Genomic DNA, 17,896 nt, shown 5'->3' with positions numbered 1-17,896 from the left:
AGGGGTGCCTGGCTCCAGGAGACATACTACCTCTCGGTCACAGCGTTGAGGTACTCGATGTAGGTCCGTCCATCAAAGGCCAGTGCATCCAGGTCCCCAGCTGACTTCTCAATCAAGCCTGAGAGACAGCGAGGTGAGCACAGCCTCTGGCAGGCTCCCTCCCATGTCCAGCCTCGGCCCACGTGGGCAGCACTCACCCTTCTCACAGTGCAGCCCTGAGAAGCCCCCAGGACACAGGCACTCATAGGAGGCCTCGCGGGGGAGACAGGAAGCCCCGTGGAGGCAAGGCTGACCCTTGGCCTGGGTACAAGGGTGGTCTGCAAAGGACGAGACGTCCACGGCCCGCACCACGTGCTCACGAGTCAGCAGTTGGCGGCCGTTCAGGGAGACCTGGGGAGTGAGGCGTGACAGCTTCTGTCCTGCCTGCAGCCTCCGGCCCAGAGGACAGAGGCCCCCTCTGGGATGGGCCCTTCCTTGAGACTGTACCAGGGCATCGCCACCCCCCCAACCCTGGGCTCCCCAGGGCCCCTCTCCTGCCGTACATACCAGCTGGATGGCTCCATCAAAGCCAGAGGACACAGCGGCTGCTCGGGCCAGCTTGCTGAAGTCAGGGGCCCCCCCAACAAAGAGCGGCTCCTTTAGGTTGAGAACGGTGTGTGGCACCTGTGGGGAGGTGCAGGGTAAGGGGCGGTGAAGCCTACCCACCAGCAGGAACAGGATGTGAGCCCCAGACCAGGGCCCACCCGCCTGTGGTGACCCACCCCGTGCCCTCCAGCATGGTGGAGGCAGTTAATCACACAGATGTGGCCGCGATGTGGGGGCTTAGTGGGGAAGGAGCTACTCTAGGGGCGGAGGCGGCAGAAGATGGATGAGATGGATGAGCAGGATGAGAAGAGACGGTACCTTGCGGGATTTCTGACATCCGAAGAGCGAGCAGGGTGGGGGTTGCAGAGCAAGGGCCAGAGAGCAGTGGGAGCAGAGAGGAGACACAGACAGAGGCCCAGGACAGAGGGGAGAGAAAACAGTCCAGTGAGCGCCAGCCGTGGGGCGGGGGCTGCACGCCTCCCGGGAGGAAGAGGGAGGCGGGGAGCAGGGGGGTGGCCCAGGAGACACTGACTCACCGGGGACTCTCCCAGCACGCGGGGCCCATCACCAACTCGCATGGCTCCTTTGCGTCCATTTCGCTCCAGGGAGACCCTGGTCCAGGCACCGAGGGCCACCGGCTCCTTGCTCCTGGAGAAGAACAGGTGCCGTGAACAGACTGTGGGCTCTGATGGTCTACCCGTCAGGGGCCCCAGGAACACTGAGCACGGGCCCAGTCCAGCCCCCTGCAGCGCCCCCCGCCCACCTGATGACTGCTGCCCCCTTGCCCAGGTCATAGCGGAACTCCAGGAGGCCATTGTGCAGCGCCAGTGACACAAAGTCACCCTTGCCGTCCGTCTTCTGTCCATTATAGAGGAGCAGGCCGCTTGGGCTCCGAGCCAGGAACACCACCTCCAGCGCCATCTTCTCCCTGGGGCCACGGGAGGGCAGGCGGGTGACCTGATGCCCCTCACTTGACAGCTGGATGGGGGTTCAGGGGTGCTTCCCTTCTTCCACCCCTCTGCCCACTGACCCCAGGTCCCGCTCAAAGGTGTGCAGGCCTTTCAGTTCCAAGTAGGAGAAGCTGCTGAAGTCAGCCAGGAAGGGCTGGTTGTCCTCCGGCTCTGAGACTGTGAGGACAGGAGAGGGTCACACAGGGTTCTAGGCTTTGACTCCTGGAGCCTCCTCACCTCCCACCCTCCCTGCCCTGAGCACCGCTGCCCCCACCTGTCTGGCAGAGGCTGCCCTCCCGGCCATGCGGGCACTCGCACTTGGCCTCTCCCTGGGGCAGCACGTGGCAGGGGGCTGCTCCATGGCAGGGGTTTGGCTGACAAGGGTCCTTCTCGTCGGCACAGGTCGGCCCTGGATGGAGGCAGGATGGGTTCCAGGAGGCCTGAGCCCTGCCCACAGACACACAGCCCCCAGCACCCAGCCCCATCTTGCCCTCACCAAAGCGGCCGGGTGGGCACTGACAGTGGAACCTGCCCGCCTCCAGGGCCTGGCAAGGGGCCCCTCCAAGGCAGGGGCTAGGCAGACAGGGGTCGTCCCCGCACTCGCCCACTCTGGAGCTTCGAGTCGCAGACTCTGGCCAGCTGCTCAGTTCCAGCCGCTGATTGTTGACGTCCAGCAAGCGAATACAGCCCCTAAGACCGACGCTGACAGAGGTCCGCTCTAGCACCCTGCCACCAAGATGAGGGGCAGGGGTCAGAGACCGGAGGCATCCTCTCTCACTGCCAACTATGACAGTGGTGTTTCTCATGCAGTCGGGACCCCAAGTCTGGGCTGCTCCCCATCTCCATCCCCTACCCCAGTGCTCACAAGATGGGCAGTCCCACAAACAGGACAGAATCAGGAGGGGGCTGGGTTGAGAGTCAAGTGATGGGACTGAAGGTCAAGGCCAGCCCAGCCCCTCCTTGGTGGTCACACTGCAGCTGGGTCCTCAGGATCAGGACAGAATCAGGGTCACCGTCAAGGGTTGGAGTTGAGGCCAGGGTCACAGTGAATGTCCACGCCCATCCTTCCACCCCTGTGTTATCCTACAGGGAGCTTGGATCTACTGGATGCCAGCCACCCTCAAGAGCTGGGGATCAGAGCCAAGGTTGGGGGGTCTGTGGTTGGGGCCACCCCACCCTCCTCCATGCTCACGTGGAAGCCTGATCCTCAGGGACGCCACCCACGAAAAGGTCAGTGTCCAGGTTGAGACCGTCAGTACCACTGGGGCTCTGGCCCAGAACAGGAGTCTCACCGTCCACGGAGAGAGTGCCTTGGCGCCAGTGCCGAGACAGCTCCAGGCGATGCCACCGGCCAGGCTGCACGGGCACGGAGCTGGTCAGCACCGCGGGCCCTGAGCCTGTGTCGAACCTGGGGCAGGAGCAGGCGCTCAGGACAGCCAAATGGAGCCAGGACCACTGCCTGGCCCTGTCCCCCACCCCTCACCCCCATCCCTGACCCCCACCACCCGCCACCCACCTGAACTGCACACGGCCTCCCAACAGCGCCAGTCCCAGGAAGTCCTTGCCCCGGGCATTGCCATTGTAGAGCAGCAGGCCCTGGGGCTCCAGCGCCCGGAACTCGAGCGCCAGGCGCAGGGTGTGGTAGGCACGGAGGGTGGGAAAGGCCAGGAAGGAGTGGCCCCCGAAGGCTGGCACGGAGGGGTACAGGGCTGCAGGAGACAGGGAGGGGCCAGTGGAGGGCATGGGGGCCACAAAGTCCAACTCGCCCCTCACGCCACCCTGGCTCCCTCTGCCTCCCTGCCCCTCTCTGGCATGGAAGACCTTACCCTTCTCACAGACGGCACCCCCTGTGCCTGCTGGGCAGCTGCAGGTGAAGTCTGCACCCGAGCCCTGGTCTTGGCAGGTCCCCCCATGGAGGCAGGGCTGGGAGTCACAGGGCCTTCGGGGCTGCTGGGTGCCTGGGGGCAGGGGACGGCGTCCAGGCACACGACTAGGGGCAGTTGTGGGGGGCTGGCGCGTGGTTGGGGGAGATGTGGTCCTGCTGACAGGCCGGCTTGTGTGACTGGGATAGTGGGCCCAAGGGGATGCAGCTGAAGGTGGCAGGCGGGCCACCGTGGTGGCTCTGGCTGTGGCTGCAGCTGGGGTGGCTCCCGTGAAGAATGCAGGAAACCAGTCTGGGGAGGGGATGCCATCAGGACCCAGAAAGAGAAGTGTCTCCGGGCAGTGTGGGGGTGGGGGGTACAGGAAGGTGGGGACAATCTGAGGGGAGGGGACACCATTAAGATCCTCAAGGAACAGGGGCCCCCGAGGGCAGGCAGGGCAGGGGGAGGGAACAAGCCATGGCAGTGCTGGACCAGACACTCACCGAAGTCCATGAACCGCACGTGTTCCTGCAGAGGCCGCCTCACGCCCAGGGACCTGCGCCTGGACACCTGGAGCTGCCGGAGCAGGGCCCGGCCCACGTCGGACGCCCTGAAGGCTGTGGCTGGGGAGGAGCAACCCTGAGCATGGTGGAGCCTAGGGTGCCCCTCCACCCCCCAGGGGGACCAGGGCAGGGGCTCACTAGGGTCAAAGTGCACTTCCACGATGGCCCGGACCGAGCTGCCTGGCCCCAAGTCCCGTAGGCGGACACTTCGGAAGTCCTTCTTAACGTCCGAGTTCCGGAAGAGGTCATCCAGCTATCGGTGGGGAGTGAGTTAGGCTCTGGGAGGCTGCCCCAGCTGGAGGTGGGGGCTCACCCCCCCAGCGCTTCTCTTGGGTCTGTCCTGGAGAAAGGCTGGTGGCTTGGCAGGGCTGCAGCCCCAGCCCCACACTTACTGCGCTTTCAATGCTCCTGGCAGTCTCCCCAAACAGCTCAGACTTGGGGTCTGCCATCTCCGGTGTGTAGAACAGTTCTTGCCCTTCGACCCCCTCGAGCTCCAGCACACCCTGGAATGCCTTGGTGGCTGCAGAGGAGGGGCCAGTGAGGTCCTGCCTGGCACCTGCCTGGCTTCTGAACCAGCCATGGGCATAGGCCCCAGCAGCAAGCCACGCAGGGTGCAGGGCAGGTGGCGGTTAGTCAGATGGGCATGAGGTTAGTGGGGACCCCAGGGCAGGGCTGGCTTTGGTTACCAGGCAGACTCCTTGGAGCAGTGCCCCAGGCCAGCTTGCAACAGGAAAAACATGTTAGCCATGGGGTCCTGGGCACCCACGTGTGTGCAGGGGTCGAGAACACACATATACGTGCTTGTGCTGAATCCCCAGGACCACTGGCACATGTGTGCCATTAATAAAATCAGAAGACCACAAACCCTGGCTGCCCACCTGCTGGGCAGGCCTGTGGCCTGGGAGGAGAGATGGCGTCTCTAGCCATGGCTAGGCCACGCCTCACGCTCCACCCCGGCCCCTGGCACCCTACTCACCAGGACAGTTAGAGCCCTCTGCATCCAGGGAGGGTGTCTTGCCATCTGAGCAGCAGCCCATAGGCGAGTTGTAGCAGGAAGCCCTTTCCATGGGTGGACCAGGGGTCCCAGCACTGTCTCTTTCCAGGGACTCAAGTCCTGGGGAGGTACAGTGTGAGCCCAGCTTCAGGTGCAGCCCTCCTGGGCCCTGCCCCCAGGTCCCAGAGCCCATGCTCACCTCCTGAGCCAGCCCCACTGGCCTCCAAGTCACCGCTCAGCTCCTCGTCACCGCTTCCATCAGTGCTGCCAGATTCGCCGAAGGCAGAGGTGACGAGGCTGGCTGCCGGGGAGGGGGCCATGGGAGGCATGGTCAGCACTGGTCTTGCGGTGGTCCTGGGGATGCTGGCTATGGTCCAAGGTTGTGATGAAGCTTGAGAAGTGGGCTGGCTGTGGCGGGTACTGCTGGGAGCCAGGGGCAAGGCGCTGGGGGGCGGCAATGGTGCCTTGTTCAGGTCAAGTGCTGAGGTGGCCACAGATGCGGATGTCAGACGGGGACCAGAAGTGATGCCTTCTGCGAGGAGAGGAGAACCCAGGTGGCAGGGCCCAGGGTCAGAGCACAGTCAGGCCTTCCTGGTCAGTCTGGGGCAGTGGGTAAGGCCTCACCCTGGCAGGGGCCGAAGCTCTGGATAGAGATCTCCAAGCCCTGGCGGCAGGCAATGGTCCTCAGCTGGCACTCGTTGCCATAAGTGACTCCATCTGACCCGCAGACCTGAGGCACAGGGCAAAGATGCAGAGGGTAGGGGTAGGGCCCGCAGGGCCCGCCCCACTCCCGCCACCCTCCACATTCCCCATCCCTCACCTTGGTAGCATCGGCCCCTGGACAGGTGGGTGTTGGGCACACGCAGTAGGCAGAGCCAGCCTCCTCCACACAGGATGCCCCAAATTCACAAAGCATCTCAGCACAGGTCGTGGGTGCTGAAGAGTCTGGAGCACAGACACAGGAGAGTCCGCTGGCTCAGGAGGCCCCATCCCTATGACAGATCTACTCCCCAGCAAAGGGGCCTGGGGCAGTGTCAGATCTGGTCCTCACCTGTTTCACAGCCAGCAGGGCCCAGGGCACGGCCATCTGGACACTGCCCACACTTGGGCCCAGCCACCCCAGGCTTACAGGAGCATAGCCCAGTCATCTGCTCACAGTCGTCCCGCACAGCACCCCGGGGGTCACAGCTGCAGGCTGGGAGGCAGGGGGAGGAGGCTGAGGTCTGTCCTGGCTTCTCCATGGGCTCCGCAGCCTGACCCAGCTCCTGCCAGGTGGGACAAGGGACACAGGGACAGGGTGGACAGGCAGGAGCATTCAGCTAGGGACTGACTATGGGCCCTGTCACTCACGGGTACAGCCGCTCCGGCCATCAGTGACGATACCACGGAAGTTCCAGAAGCCAGGCTCACAGCGGTCACACTTGAGGCCCCCCACGCCCGGGCGGCAGGAGCACTGACCCGTGACTGGGTCACAGGTGCCGCCGTAGGAGCCATGTGGGTTACACTGGCATGAGCCTGCAAGACCAGGGCAAGACAGGGTCACTGCAGTTGCATGGCTCTGCATGGCTGCGGGTCAGGGCTGAGCTCGGGTACTCACTGGGGCAGCCAGCCAGGCCCACACCCCGGGCAACAGTGATGTTGTCCTGGCAGCAACCATAGGGGGTCTGAGCACAGTGCAGGGGAATCACAGGTGGCAACGGGGCCAAAGTGGGACCTGCAGGGAGGGGCGGGGGTTTAGGTGCCAGGACTGGATGCCCAACCTGGCTGTGACCACTCTGCCTCAACCTCCCCAGCCATCACCACTCAGCCCTCCGGATGCCAGTTCCTACTGGGGCCTCTGGACTGCAGCTAGGTTCACAGGTGAGAATCTCATACAACATACAAGAAGGAGAATGTCTATATGCAAAGGACCAGCAATACATCAGACACCACAGATCCTGGATGTGAAGCCCTGTGCAGACGCATACAACCAGAGCCACACTCAGATTAGTGAGCCTTTGCAAGGTGGCAGGACACACACTCAGCACATCCCTCGCATGAAGACACACACAGGAGCACTTGTGCATGCACAAAGATACAACCGCTGGTCACCATCGGTCTCCTCCCACAAGAGAATGTGCCTAATGGGTGCGTTTCACTGGTTCACTGCTGCCCTCGCACACAGCATGTGCTCAGCGAACACTTGCTGACCAGCAGGCACACACGTCCACACACCACAGCTGCATGAATACAGATATGCACCAAAACCGCACACTTTAAATACAACACACATGTTCACACACACCCACCACAGCACACACACAACTTCGAACAAGACACAGACTCCCACTTCCCTCACACCCATGGGCACATGTACCTTTAAGCATGCACACATGTGCCTGCATGCGGCCGAACACGCCCACACGCTCACTCACCACGGCAGGCTCCCTGGGCCACGACATACAGCTCTGGCTGTGATTCACACCTGGCCTTCTTCAGCTCACACTCGGTATGGTAGGTGACTCCATCTGAGCCGCACACCTGGAGGAACAGCGTCAGGGTAGGTGTGGGCGGCCATGGCCCCTGCCTCACTGCCCAATCAGAGCCGGGTTGGGGGGGTTGCTCACCGGGCTCCTCAGGACGCCCTGGCAGCTGAAGCCGCAGACACAGGGCCCATCCTCTGAGTCCTCATCCCAGATACCACCTCGCTGTCGGCACAGCTCAGGCTCACACTCGCTGTCCTCTCCCGAGCCCGAGCCTCCAGAGCCGCACTCGGCTACGGGGAGGAAATTAGGTTACCTTGGGGTCCCGGCCGAGGCTGGTGCCTAGCAGCCCACCCCAGCTTCCCACCAGCGTACCCTGCTCACACGGCCCCGCCCGGGCCTCCTCGATCTGTGTCTGCTGCTGACAGGCAGCCTCACGGAGCTCACATGAACTGCTGTAGGTCACTCCATCACTGCCACACACGGGGCCGGGTGGAGGGCGCTCACACCGAGGACACACGCACCGCCCTGCTGAGCACACAGCCCCAAAGGCGCACACTGTGTCTCCGCAGATCTCTAAAGAAGGCAGAGCCAGAAGCGGGTCAGTGGATACCAAATGAAGGAGGCACGGGACCACAACCCACCAGGTGTACCCAGCTCCACTCACGGCAAGGACCAGCTGAGGCCACGTGCAGACTGATCTGGCTTGTGCAGGCGTGGACATGTAGTTCACATTCACTGGCATACGTGCGCCCGTCAGAGCCACACACAGGTTGGGCTGAGGCCACACATTCGGAGGGGCACACACAGCGCCCGGTCTCAGCTTCACACAGGGCTCCAAAGCGGCACTGCCCACAGCGGTCTGGGGAGAAGACTCCATCACCATGGTGACAGGGACAGCCTCCCCACAACCAGGCCCACTTATCCACCACTGACCACAGGGTCCTCGGCGAGCCACTCGGATCTCCCGCCCAAGGGCACAGGCTGTAGCTTCCAGTTCGCATGCACTGCCATACGTGATGCCATCACTGCCACACACAGGGTCATAGATGCCTGAACACGCCTGCCGACACGCACACTCAGCTTCCCCATTCTTCACAGCACACGTCGCCCCAAATGGACACTGCACCCCACGGCATGGGGATGGGGGCTGGTCTGGGGAGGACATGGGCACTCAGCAAGGTGTCCACCTGCTCTCCTAGGCAATGCACAAAGCCCCTAGCCCCACGCAGCAGACCCCCACCCAGGGTGGGGATGGTGGAGGAAGAGTGGACCAGGAAAAGGACCAGATGCACAGGACACAGCAGAGAAAGGGACAGACACAGGAGAGACATGGACAGGGACACAGACCCAAATGGCCCTGGGCCCCTGTATGAGTGTGGGATGGGGCTGGCCTCTAACACAGGACTTTCTTGACTGACCTCAGTGGGGTATGGGAGGGCCAGGTTTACTAGCCCACTTAGGCCACTGACCCTTGACACAGCCCTGGGACCCATGCATGTACAGGGGGGAGTCTCTGTGGGTGGAGGAGTCTGCAACCCAGAGCCACACCCAGGGCCACACGGGGGAGGAGGTGTCTGTCCACTTGCTCTGAGGACCACAAGGCCAGGCAGCAGCGAGCCACCCCCCCCCTGCCGCGCGGGGGGCAGACCTCGGGCTGTGGGCTCCTGGCGGCAGGCGCGGTACCTCATCCTGCCAGCAGGTCAGGCTGGAAGACACAAGAGGTGGAGCCAAGAGGGAAGGGAGGGCAGAGGAGAGGATACAGACGCAGAAAGAGAGACCAGAAAGATGGACAGACCAACTGACGGGGACGGAGTGAGAGGTGGGCAAAGCCCCAGTGCACGCAGGACACGCTCTCTCTGCCCATTCCTGGCCCATCGAAGCTCCACTGAGACTCTGCCTCTAAGGTGGCTGTGTGTCCCAAGAGGGTGGGACCCAAAAGACCTGAGAGTTGCCAAGCAGGTACCAAGGAGCCCACCCACAGACACCAGCCTTGGACCCAACATCCCCCCAGGTGCTGCAACCAACTTTCTGACAGATCCCACCCCCCAGAGCCCGCCGACAGACAAAAGCCCTGCCAGCCCTCCTCAGAGTGACCAGCCCTCGCCCACAAGCCCAGGAGGAGCATGATTCAGCATGGAGATGGCATGTGATGACAGGCAGCGTGGACCACCGGACCAGCCTGCTCCCAGCACGGAGCCCGCCCACATGCTCACCACACAGGCCCTGGTGCTTCGCGGGGATGCTACGCTGCTGCTGACACTCGGCCTGCTGGCGCCAGCAGTCATTGTCATACGTGTGCCCGTTATGGGCACACACGGGTCTGTAGGCCCCGTCACAGACGACGCGGTCGCAGGAACAGCGAGGGCGGCCTCGGCGGGACAGGCAGACAGCATTGAATCTGCACGGCTCCGGGCACTGGTCTGGGGGAGCAGGGAGATCAGAAGAGCAAGAGAACCACACCAGACCCCCCTGGGATGGGTAGGGGCTCCATGGGCACACAGGGTGATGACTGGGGACGCAGGAGACCTGAGGGGAAGGTGGGGACGAGCAGGGCCCTGGGTCATGCAGAGTCTCAGGAAGGGGCCCTCCCCCAGGAGCCGCCCACCTCGAGGCTGGCACTGGCCAGAGCGCACTTTCTGGAGGAGGAGGCCTCGGGCAGCCCCTGTTCGGCCCATGATGCAGTCATTATCGTAGGTAACCCCATCGTCCCCACACACGGGTGTCCCACGAGGAGGGCAGCTCTCTGGTCGCAGGAGCATCTCAGGCTGCCGCGTGCGCGGGTTCACACGGCAGGTACGGCTCAGGTCACTGAGGGAGCCCTGGCAGGGGTCTGGGGGCAGGAAGACGGAGGTCAGGGCACTGCCGGTTGTGTGCACACACTGAGGGAGGTTGGGCTACACGCGCAGGGCAGTGCTCACCGCAAGGACCATCGAACTTCTTGAAGACGTTCTCTTGGTGGGCACAGGCTTGGCGCAAGAGCTGGCACTCGCTGGCGTAGTCACTGCCGTCGCTGCCGCACACAGGGCCTTCCGGGGCCCCCAGGCACGTGGCAGGGCACAGGCAAGTGGCTGTCAGTCCATCCGCAGAGGGCACACAGGTGCTGCCAAAGCTGCAGGTGACATTGGAGCAGGGGTCCCGGGTCCCTGTGGGCAGAGCAAGGTGGGCCAGTGGCCCTACGTACATTGGCCAGCGGCCCTCCGCATACCCGCTCATCACAGGCCCCGCCCAGCCCTTTGCAACCTCCTTCACTGCAGGCCCCGCCCCGCCCCCACATTACCCTCACCGCGGGGCCCCGCCCCCATCCCCACAGGTCTCGCCCCAACCCCCTCCGCATTCCCCTCACCGCGGGACCCGCCCCCATATTCCCTCCACCGCAGGGCCCCGCCCACTCACCGCAGGGCCCGCGGCGCAGCAGGCGGATGCGCCTCTGCTGGCTGCACTGCGCCCGCTGCAGCTCGCACTCGTTGCTGTAGGTGGAGGCATCCGAGCCGCACACGGGCGCCACCACGCTGGGGCAGGCGCTCTTCTTGCACACGCAGGAGGCTCGGCCCGGCTCGTCTGCGCTGGTCTCGCAGACAGCGCCGAAGCCACACAGCATTCCTCGGCACGCTGCGTGCGGGGTGCAAGAAGCAACGGGGTAGGTCAGGGCCCGGCCTCTGCCACCTCCAGGCCTCCGGTCATCACGCACACGGACCAGTGTCTGCACACCTGCCCAGACCCTGCCTATGCGTGCCCACCCATGTTCATGTTGGTGCTCACAGGAACCCCGGTGTGTCCATCGTGGCCAGGGCCTCTAGCCTTCCCCTCTCAACAATCCCCCCTCCCCTGCCCTGCAGAGCTCCCCCACCAGAGCCTTCTCTGCTCAACTGTGGAAGGGCATCGCATCTGCTCCTGACCCAGCCCCTACACAGAGAGCAGACGGCCCCCAGACCAACTCTGTCACAGGGAATCAGCGCCTTCTCATCAGAGTTGAAGCCCCTCATCTGACTGTGACCTACTCCTCAGAGCTCCCCACCCCATCCCTGGGAGCTGCTCCAGTGACCGCCCCCACACCTGGCCCTTGTCACTTCCCCAGGGACCACCTCCCCTGCCTTTCAGGGTCAGGCCTGAGGCCACACAGCTGTAGGACAGGGGGTGGGGGTATCTGAGGTTGGTCGGATGGTCCACCCTGGCCCAGGACCTAGTGCCCTGTCTGCTCCAGGGCTCAACTCTTCTCACTCCTTCCTCCTCCTGCTTCTCGGGAGGCCTCCCCTCTCCTCAGGCCTGTCCCCACTTGAGCCCTTCCCTGCCTACTTCCCCATCTTCCATGCCCCCCAGCAAGCATTCCTCAGGGGCATGCTCTGCTGTGGCTCCTGGCCCGCCCACCCTCCTAGGCCTCCCAGGTGCAATCTTTCCCTGGGGCCCCTCGTACCCATGCACCTCATCCTTCCCCACCTGTCCTCCTGAGCCCCCGCCTCAGGTCCTGCTGCCCCACATCATGCTCAGCATGACCTCCCCAGGGACTCAAGCGTACACAGGGCTTTGCAGACCCGTTCTCTTTTGTAAACATTTTATCACTTTTTTTTGGCTGTGCAGGATGTAGGATGTTAGTTCGCTAACCACGGATCGAACTGTGCCACTTGCATTGGGAGCTCAGAGTCTTAACTACTGGACCACCTGGACATCCCCTCTTTAAACATTTTAATTCCTGACTTTGTAGTGTTGCCAGCGCACATTCTCTCACTGAGCTGCAAAGCCGTCAGGACAATCCCTCCTGAGCATAGTGTCAGGACAGGGGCAGGTGAAATCCTCAGGACCCCTGCCCAGGATGACACCCCACAGGCAGGGTAGGCCCATTACCAGTTGCAGCTGTCTGGATCTAATAAATGTTTAATTGGGTCCAGTTATCATTAATAAGTTACAGAGAGCAGGGGTGCACCCCCTCATCACTTCCCAGGGGGCTCAGGAAGTGGGGCAGGAGGAAGTACCTTTAATTCCGAGGAGGGTGGGGCCACATAGGAAGCTGGAGCTGTCACCACAGCAACAGCCCACCAGGGTTCCTGTGTATCTGTCTGGGAGTCCCTGCCCCCACCCTACACAGGCTGAGTGAATAGGGGCTGGAGGCAAGGGTGGGGTCAGCATGGATATCCCAGCCTGAAGTCCCTGCAACACCCCTGTCTTAACCCTACCTCATAGGGGCAACCACCCAGATCCTTCATCGGATCCGGAGCCACGATTCACCGGCCATGTGACTGCAGACAAGTCATCAACTGGCCAAACCTCAGGATCTCCTCCCAGGGATGGAGACAATAGAACCTACCCCCCAAGGTTGTTGTGAGGCTAAATAGGCCAATACCTTTGAAGGCTCACAGAGGCCCAGGATGCCACTGTGTGTGGGTCAACCCCCCGAGGACCACAGCTGTAAGAGCTGCAAGCACGTCTGCCACTCCTCTGTCCAGGCTCAATACTGTGTCCACTCTGATCCTTCTTTTTACTTTCCATCTCAACCATCTCCTTCTCTCTCCCCTTAGCACTTCCTTTTACCTTCAGCCCTCTCTTGCCCAAGGCCCTGGGGATCCCCCGGCCAAATCCATGGGCACTTCCTCTGGCTGGCTGGCTGCTTTCTTTGGCTTTAACTAGACCTGCTGATCGAGGTCTCTCCCAGGGTCCTGACCCCATGGCTGAGGACCTGGTCACCTCACTGTACCACAGGCTCCCTTCTTAACTGCTCTGTGTCTGTGCCCTTGGGCTCAAGCCTCACTCTCCCTCTGGTCACCCTGGTTCAGCCAGACACCACCCAAGGTCCCAAGCCCTGGGCCAAGGACACTTGCTTCTGTATGACCACTAGTTTCCTCGTTCTCCAACACTTTCATCCTCGTCATGTAAATTGCCCCTTAGAGCAGGTGGAGTGCTCAGAGACCTGCAGGCAGCGTGGCCCTTAAGGGTCACCTCTGGGGCTTGGCCTCCTGCAGGAGCCTCACTCCCTGCTTGCCCAAGGCCCCCCTCACAACATGCAATGCTGGAGGCGGCAGTGGCTTTTTATAGCCTCTGGTTAGAGTGGGTATATTTAACTCTCTCCCCACACTTGGGTAGGTTGGAGGATGGAGCTGATGCCCTGAGCCCTGCCTGTGGCCAAGAATGTGCAGCGTGTGTGCCTAGGAGGAATGACGATGGTCATGGGGGCAGGGGGAGGGTAGCTGTCCCCAAACATGTGATGAGTTCAGAATGAGTTCAGAATGCAGGTGTGGGGCCCACATAGAAGGCTGTGGGGAGGGGCAGTGCATGTGTGAAAGCAAAGAGACATGGCAGGTGAGACATGGCAGGCCTTGGGGCTTGAGGAGAGTGAGGATCCTGGGACAGAGGGTGTTTAAATCCAACCAGCTCCAGGTCTCTTGCCCACAGGCTATGGGAGACAGTCCTGGGCCCAAACTCCCTGTCTAGTGCAGCCCTGCGCCCTCCCATGGCTCATCCCATTATGGATGGCCCTCTGTGTGTGTACTTCGGTGGACCTGGGCAGGGTTCCCAGGCACTGAAAGCAAACTTGGGAACGCCCCTATCTCCCAAGAGGACCCCATCCACCCCTGCCCTCCTGCAGCACTGACAGCGTCCTCTCCTCTGCTCTCACATTAGCTTAATTGCAGCAGCCTGCACAGCAGGAGGCACCCAGGGGGCTGGGATCCAGCCCACAAAGCAGGGCAAAAAGGCCAGGCCCAGCCTGCTCAGCCCAGGGACAGACCCACCTATCTCTCCTCAGACAGCTGTCACTGGTCCTGCTGAGACCCTCCCCCTGAGCCCCTGAGTCCCCAGCCCCCTAACCCCTCTGCACACATCTTCTTGTCTCACAACCTGGGGGCTCCAGTCCCAACTTTGAGGCCAAGATGCAGCCAGGCCCAGGGATTCCAGACTCCACGTTCCTTTTGTTGTCCACTACTATGGACTCCTCAGGTTTCCTCCTCCAGGCTCCTCCTGCTCCAGATACTACTAACACATCTGATGTGCACACCCCAAGAATGGCTCCTGACCCCCCCCAAGAGTGCCACTGCCCATCCAGGCACAGAGTTCCAAGCTCAGTCTGTCACTAGGTGAACCCCTACTCACCATCCGGAGGTGTTGGGGGCACTGGCGTGAAGTGGGTCCCAGGTTTGTCTGGAAAAAAACAAATCTCAAGTTAGCTACCCCTGAGCTGGTCCTTCCATAGCCTGTTCCATTGTCCAACCTGAAGGTTGTCACCTTTGCCTGCACACATCCCTCCCCTGGCTCTACTCAGAGCCCTCAAGACTGGCCAAGGCCTGGCAGTAGACAAAGACAGAGGCCTTGGCTTTTCTCTGCCCCTCCAGCTGTACCATCCTGGCCTGACACCTGTCAGGAAGGCCCAGTGGCAGGGGTGTAGGCACCACCTATTCCTTAGATGAGCCCCAAGCCCTGCCAAAGCCGCTATTCCCAATGTAACCAGCTGCCCCAACTCCCCAGGTCCCAAAGAAAGTTTTCAGTTCAGCTCAGGATGAGAGCTGGCCACCATCCTCCCATCCATCCTCCAAACCCATGGACAGGCTTTTGGGGACCCAGGCATTTAGAGAACAACCCATGGTGTTCCAAGAAGATGCAGCTAATGGCCTCTCTGTAACCCTGCCTGTCCCCTAATCTTTTGGCTGAGGCAGGGGACCACTGCCAGCAGAGGCAGAGTCACTGGGGTCCAAGAGGCAGTCACACCCACAGACACGTACAGTTGTTAAGGAAGAGTAGCACCGCGAAGCCAAGCGTGGCCATGGCCAGCAGGATCAAGCAGACGTTACAGGGGATCATGAAATACCGCACCAGGAAGGAGACCCCGCGGCGCTGCCGGCGGTCCCGCTCCAGCAGCAGTGGTGGCATGACCCAGGCTCCTCAGCCCCCACTCTTGAGGTGTGGGGGTTCTCATGGGGTGCCCTTGGGCCTCTTCCGTGCCACTCTCTCCATTCTTGGACCCCTGGGGCAGTTGACAGCCGCTCTATTCTCAAAGCTCAGCTCCAGTCACAGCCAGGGAGTGGGAAGCACCAGGCCCCCTCCACAGCCCTTGAGGCTCATAATGGGTGTGCAGAATTCTCCTGGAGCAGAAATCCCGAAACTGGACTCGGAGGGAGGCGGAGGAACAACCAAGGGCCAGCACCACCCCTGCTGTCCACACCGGTCAGGGCCTGGGCCAGAGGCTTCGGCAGCTCTTGGCCGGGCTCCAGCTGTGCTCAGTCTTCCCGGAGCCAGCCTCGGTAGTCCCACAGCCCCGGATCCTGCCCGCCCGGCAGCCCGGGAGAGGCTGGTCCGAGGGGGACTGGCGGCGAGCGGCCCTTTGCCCGGGACTCAGCTGGGCGCGGGGCGGCGGGTCCCAGCTGCTCAGTCCCCGGCAGAGGCGGGAGCGGCGACGGCAGCGAGCGGGAGGAGCGAGCGCGCGTCCGGAGAGAAGAAAGAGCCGGCTGCCGAGGGCCGCGCCCGCTCCCCGCGCCCAGGCCAGGGCTGAGGCGGTGAGTGAGGGGCAAGAGGCGCCGCTGAGCGAGGGCGGGGAGCAGAGACAAAGGAAGACGCCTCCGGGGACCCCAGCGTCCGCGGGGAGTCGCGGCTTGCGCCGCAAGAAGGATGGGGCGGATGAGGACTGGAAGACAGCGGCACAAAAGGGAACGCATGGGCTGGGAGTGCTGGGGGGCGGCTGTGGGGACCGGGGCTGGAAGGGAGCAGGGTCCGGGGAGGGCGCAGAGGTGGGGCGCTGAGGCTGGGGAGGGTGCAGGGTCGGGCTAGGGGGACGGGGTCGGGGTGGGAGATGAAGGGGAGCGGAGGCTGGAGCTGGAGACGCAGGTGTGGGGGTGGGGTGGGGGGCTGCAGAGGGGGCAGAGTAGGTGGGCGAGAGTGGGGCGGGACAGGGACGGGTTCCCTCCCGCTCCCAACCGGTTGGGCTGTCTTCTGCGTGTGAGGGACGGCGTGGCGGAGTGTCTGAGTCCCCGCAGCGGGGCTCGGCCTGCACCAAGGACCCGGTTCTGGGCTTCAGGCTGCTTGTCACCGCGTGTGCGTGTCAATGTCTCTGCTTCTGCTGGCCCCACCCTGGTACTGTGGGGGTAGCATCTCCAAGTACATATACACTGGTGGGAAGTGGGCTGGGTTCAACTCAGAGGGTGGGTCACCCTTCCCTAGGAACTGACATCAGCACCTCAAATTATCCCCGCACTCCCAACTCGCGTCCGCACGGAGAGAGGATCATGCAAATAAGTCCCATGTAAAGAAGCGTTATGCAAATAGTCGCGGGGCTCCAAGCCCGGTCCGCGGGCCCGGAGCGCCCCCCAGAGGCCGTCCGGGAAAGTCGGGACCGTGACGTCACAGCGGGCCAGGGCGCACAGCCCACCTGGCACTCGCCTGGCACTCGCGTCCTCCCCACCACGTGTCCAGCTGCCTCACGAACACGTCCCTGGAGTTCTCCCACACACACCCCGTTCACTCCCTCCTCGTCAGATGGGCTCTTCACACCTCCTAACCTTCCTCGGCTGGGACAACCACCTGCCAGCCAGCTCTCAGTTCTGTCAGGTCCATCTCCTTGGACTCCTTTCTGTCCCACGGCCCGGCACACTGCTGCCAAATCCCAGCGGGATCAGCCCACCCTGTCCGGGTCCCCCATCACCCACAGCAGAGAAGCCCTGGAACCTAGGGTTCTCCCGAAACTTGCAGGAAAAGCCAATACACAAATGTGACAATGGACCCAGAGCAGCAATCAGGCTACTTGGAGACCCTGCCCTTGGCTGTCCTCACTCTCTCCTCAGGGGAGCCTCCCACCCTCTCACCTCACCCTGGCACTGCCCACATCACACTGATACTGGCGGTGCCCCAGACTGGGAGCACCCAGGGCAGGGTCTGACTTTTTCTCTCCTCCAGGCAGGGCTTGGCCCAGAGCCCAGAACATGGTGTGGTGAGTCCAGGCAGTGACACATTTCCCATTTACTTTTCACTGCAGACCCCCTAGGACTGCAGTCTGATCCCTTGATTTTGGGAGGGGTCCACAGTCAGTGCTAGGAGTTAAACCACAGACTTGCCCACTGGACACATGCCCACACAGGAACCCTGTTTGCTGCTGCCACTGAAGCTGTGGAGCATCATGGGTGGGCCATGGGAGGGAACCAGAGTGTGGGAGGGGTAAGGCCTGGGATCAGGGGGAGGCCTCCCCCAGGCAGAAATCCTGGAATCTGCCCGCAAATAGGCTGGCCTTGGATGCTCCCATGGTGGTGGTGCTGGGCGCCCTGTCGGGCCTGGGGTAAAGGCAACTGCATGCAGCCTGGCTCCTTTCAGCACCAGTCTGAGCCCCCACAGGGGCTGGATGCCTTCAGAGAAACAAAGGGCCATTGAGGCCTCAGATCTAATCGAGGGGGAGGAGGACTCAGGCTACTCCGGCTATTTTGGGATCTCCAGACTCAAAGTCATTCAGCCTTGACCAGCCCACGCAGGCTCAGGTCCCGGGAAGAGAGGATGAACCAAGCCAAGAATCAGA

The 17,896-nt window shown here is 62.4% G+C and overlaps 1 protein-coding gene across 3 annotated transcripts in view; it reads right to left on the bottom strand.

The window, feature by feature from the left end:
• Nucleotides 1-17,896, bottom strand: part of AGRN (agrin) — a 32,126-nt gene that overhangs the window by 3,646 nt on the left and 10,584 nt on the right. Inside the window, exons 1-33 of one of the 3 annotated variants that reach the window (XM_081488149.1) lie at nucleotides 15,123-16,472; nucleotides 14,497-14,544; nucleotides 10,813-11,028; nucleotides 10,338-10,562; nucleotides 10,025-10,249; nucleotides 9,633-9,839; nucleotides 8,353-8,571; nucleotides 8,084-8,278; nucleotides 7,792-7,992; nucleotides 7,561-7,709; nucleotides 7,369-7,474; nucleotides 6,552-6,668; nucleotides 6,305-6,469; nucleotides 6,006-6,149; nucleotides 5,775-5,899; nucleotides 5,579-5,684; nucleotides 5,154-5,486; nucleotides 4,937-5,074; nucleotides 4,353-4,480; nucleotides 4,099-4,213; nucleotides 3,901-4,020; nucleotides 3,362-3,709; nucleotides 3,052-3,244; nucleotides 2,728-2,943; nucleotides 2,032-2,261; nucleotides 1,810-1,944; nucleotides 1,616-1,712; nucleotides 1,349-1,513; nucleotides 1,122-1,233; nucleotides 904-915; nucleotides 547-663; nucleotides 198-390; nucleotides 31-118 (exon numbers count right to left, since the gene is read on the bottom strand). In XM_081488149.1, the coding sequence (XP_081344275.1) occupies nucleotides 31-118; nucleotides 198-390; nucleotides 547-663; nucleotides 904-915; nucleotides 1,122-1,233; nucleotides 1,349-1,513; nucleotides 1,616-1,712; nucleotides 1,810-1,944; nucleotides 2,032-2,261; nucleotides 2,728-2,943; nucleotides 3,052-3,244; nucleotides 3,362-3,709; nucleotides 3,901-4,020; nucleotides 4,099-4,213; nucleotides 4,353-4,480; nucleotides 4,937-5,074; nucleotides 5,154-5,486; nucleotides 5,579-5,684; nucleotides 5,775-5,899; nucleotides 6,006-6,149; nucleotides 6,305-6,469; nucleotides 6,552-6,668; nucleotides 7,369-7,474; nucleotides 7,561-7,709; nucleotides 7,792-7,992; nucleotides 8,084-8,278; nucleotides 8,353-8,571; nucleotides 9,633-9,839; nucleotides 10,025-10,249; nucleotides 10,338-10,562; nucleotides 10,813-11,028; nucleotides 14,497-14,544; nucleotides 15,123-15,270 (5,336 nt within the window). In that variant the 5' untranslated portion in view covers nucleotides 15,271-16,472. Of the gene's footprint in view, nucleotides 1-30; nucleotides 119-197; nucleotides 391-546; nucleotides 664-903; nucleotides 916-1,121; nucleotides 1,234-1,348; nucleotides 1,514-1,615; nucleotides 1,713-1,809; nucleotides 1,945-2,031; nucleotides 2,262-2,727; nucleotides 2,944-3,051; nucleotides 3,245-3,361; nucleotides 3,710-3,900; nucleotides 4,021-4,098; nucleotides 4,214-4,352; nucleotides 4,481-4,936; nucleotides 5,075-5,153; nucleotides 5,487-5,578; nucleotides 5,685-5,774; nucleotides 5,900-6,005; nucleotides 6,150-6,304; nucleotides 6,470-6,551; nucleotides 6,669-7,368; nucleotides 7,475-7,560; nucleotides 7,710-7,791; nucleotides 7,993-8,083; nucleotides 8,279-8,352; nucleotides 8,572-9,632; nucleotides 9,840-10,024; nucleotides 10,250-10,337; nucleotides 10,563-10,812; nucleotides 11,029-14,496; nucleotides 14,545-15,122; nucleotides 16,473-17,896 lie in introns of those variants that run through there. The other 2 variants (XM_081488147.1, XM_081488148.1) reach the window with 2 other exon arrangements.

Source organism: Giraffa tippelskirchi, chromosome 5, assembly GCF_054371585.1.
Source record: "Giraffa tippelskirchi isolate mGirTip1 chromosome 5, T2T-mGirTip1v1.2.pri, whole genome shotgun sequence".
Lineage (NCBI taxonomy): Eukaryota > Metazoa > Chordata > Mammalia > Artiodactyla > Giraffidae > Giraffa > Giraffa tippelskirchi.
Note: the sequence above shows the minus strand (reverse complement) of the source record. Positions and strands in the feature narration are given on the sequence as shown.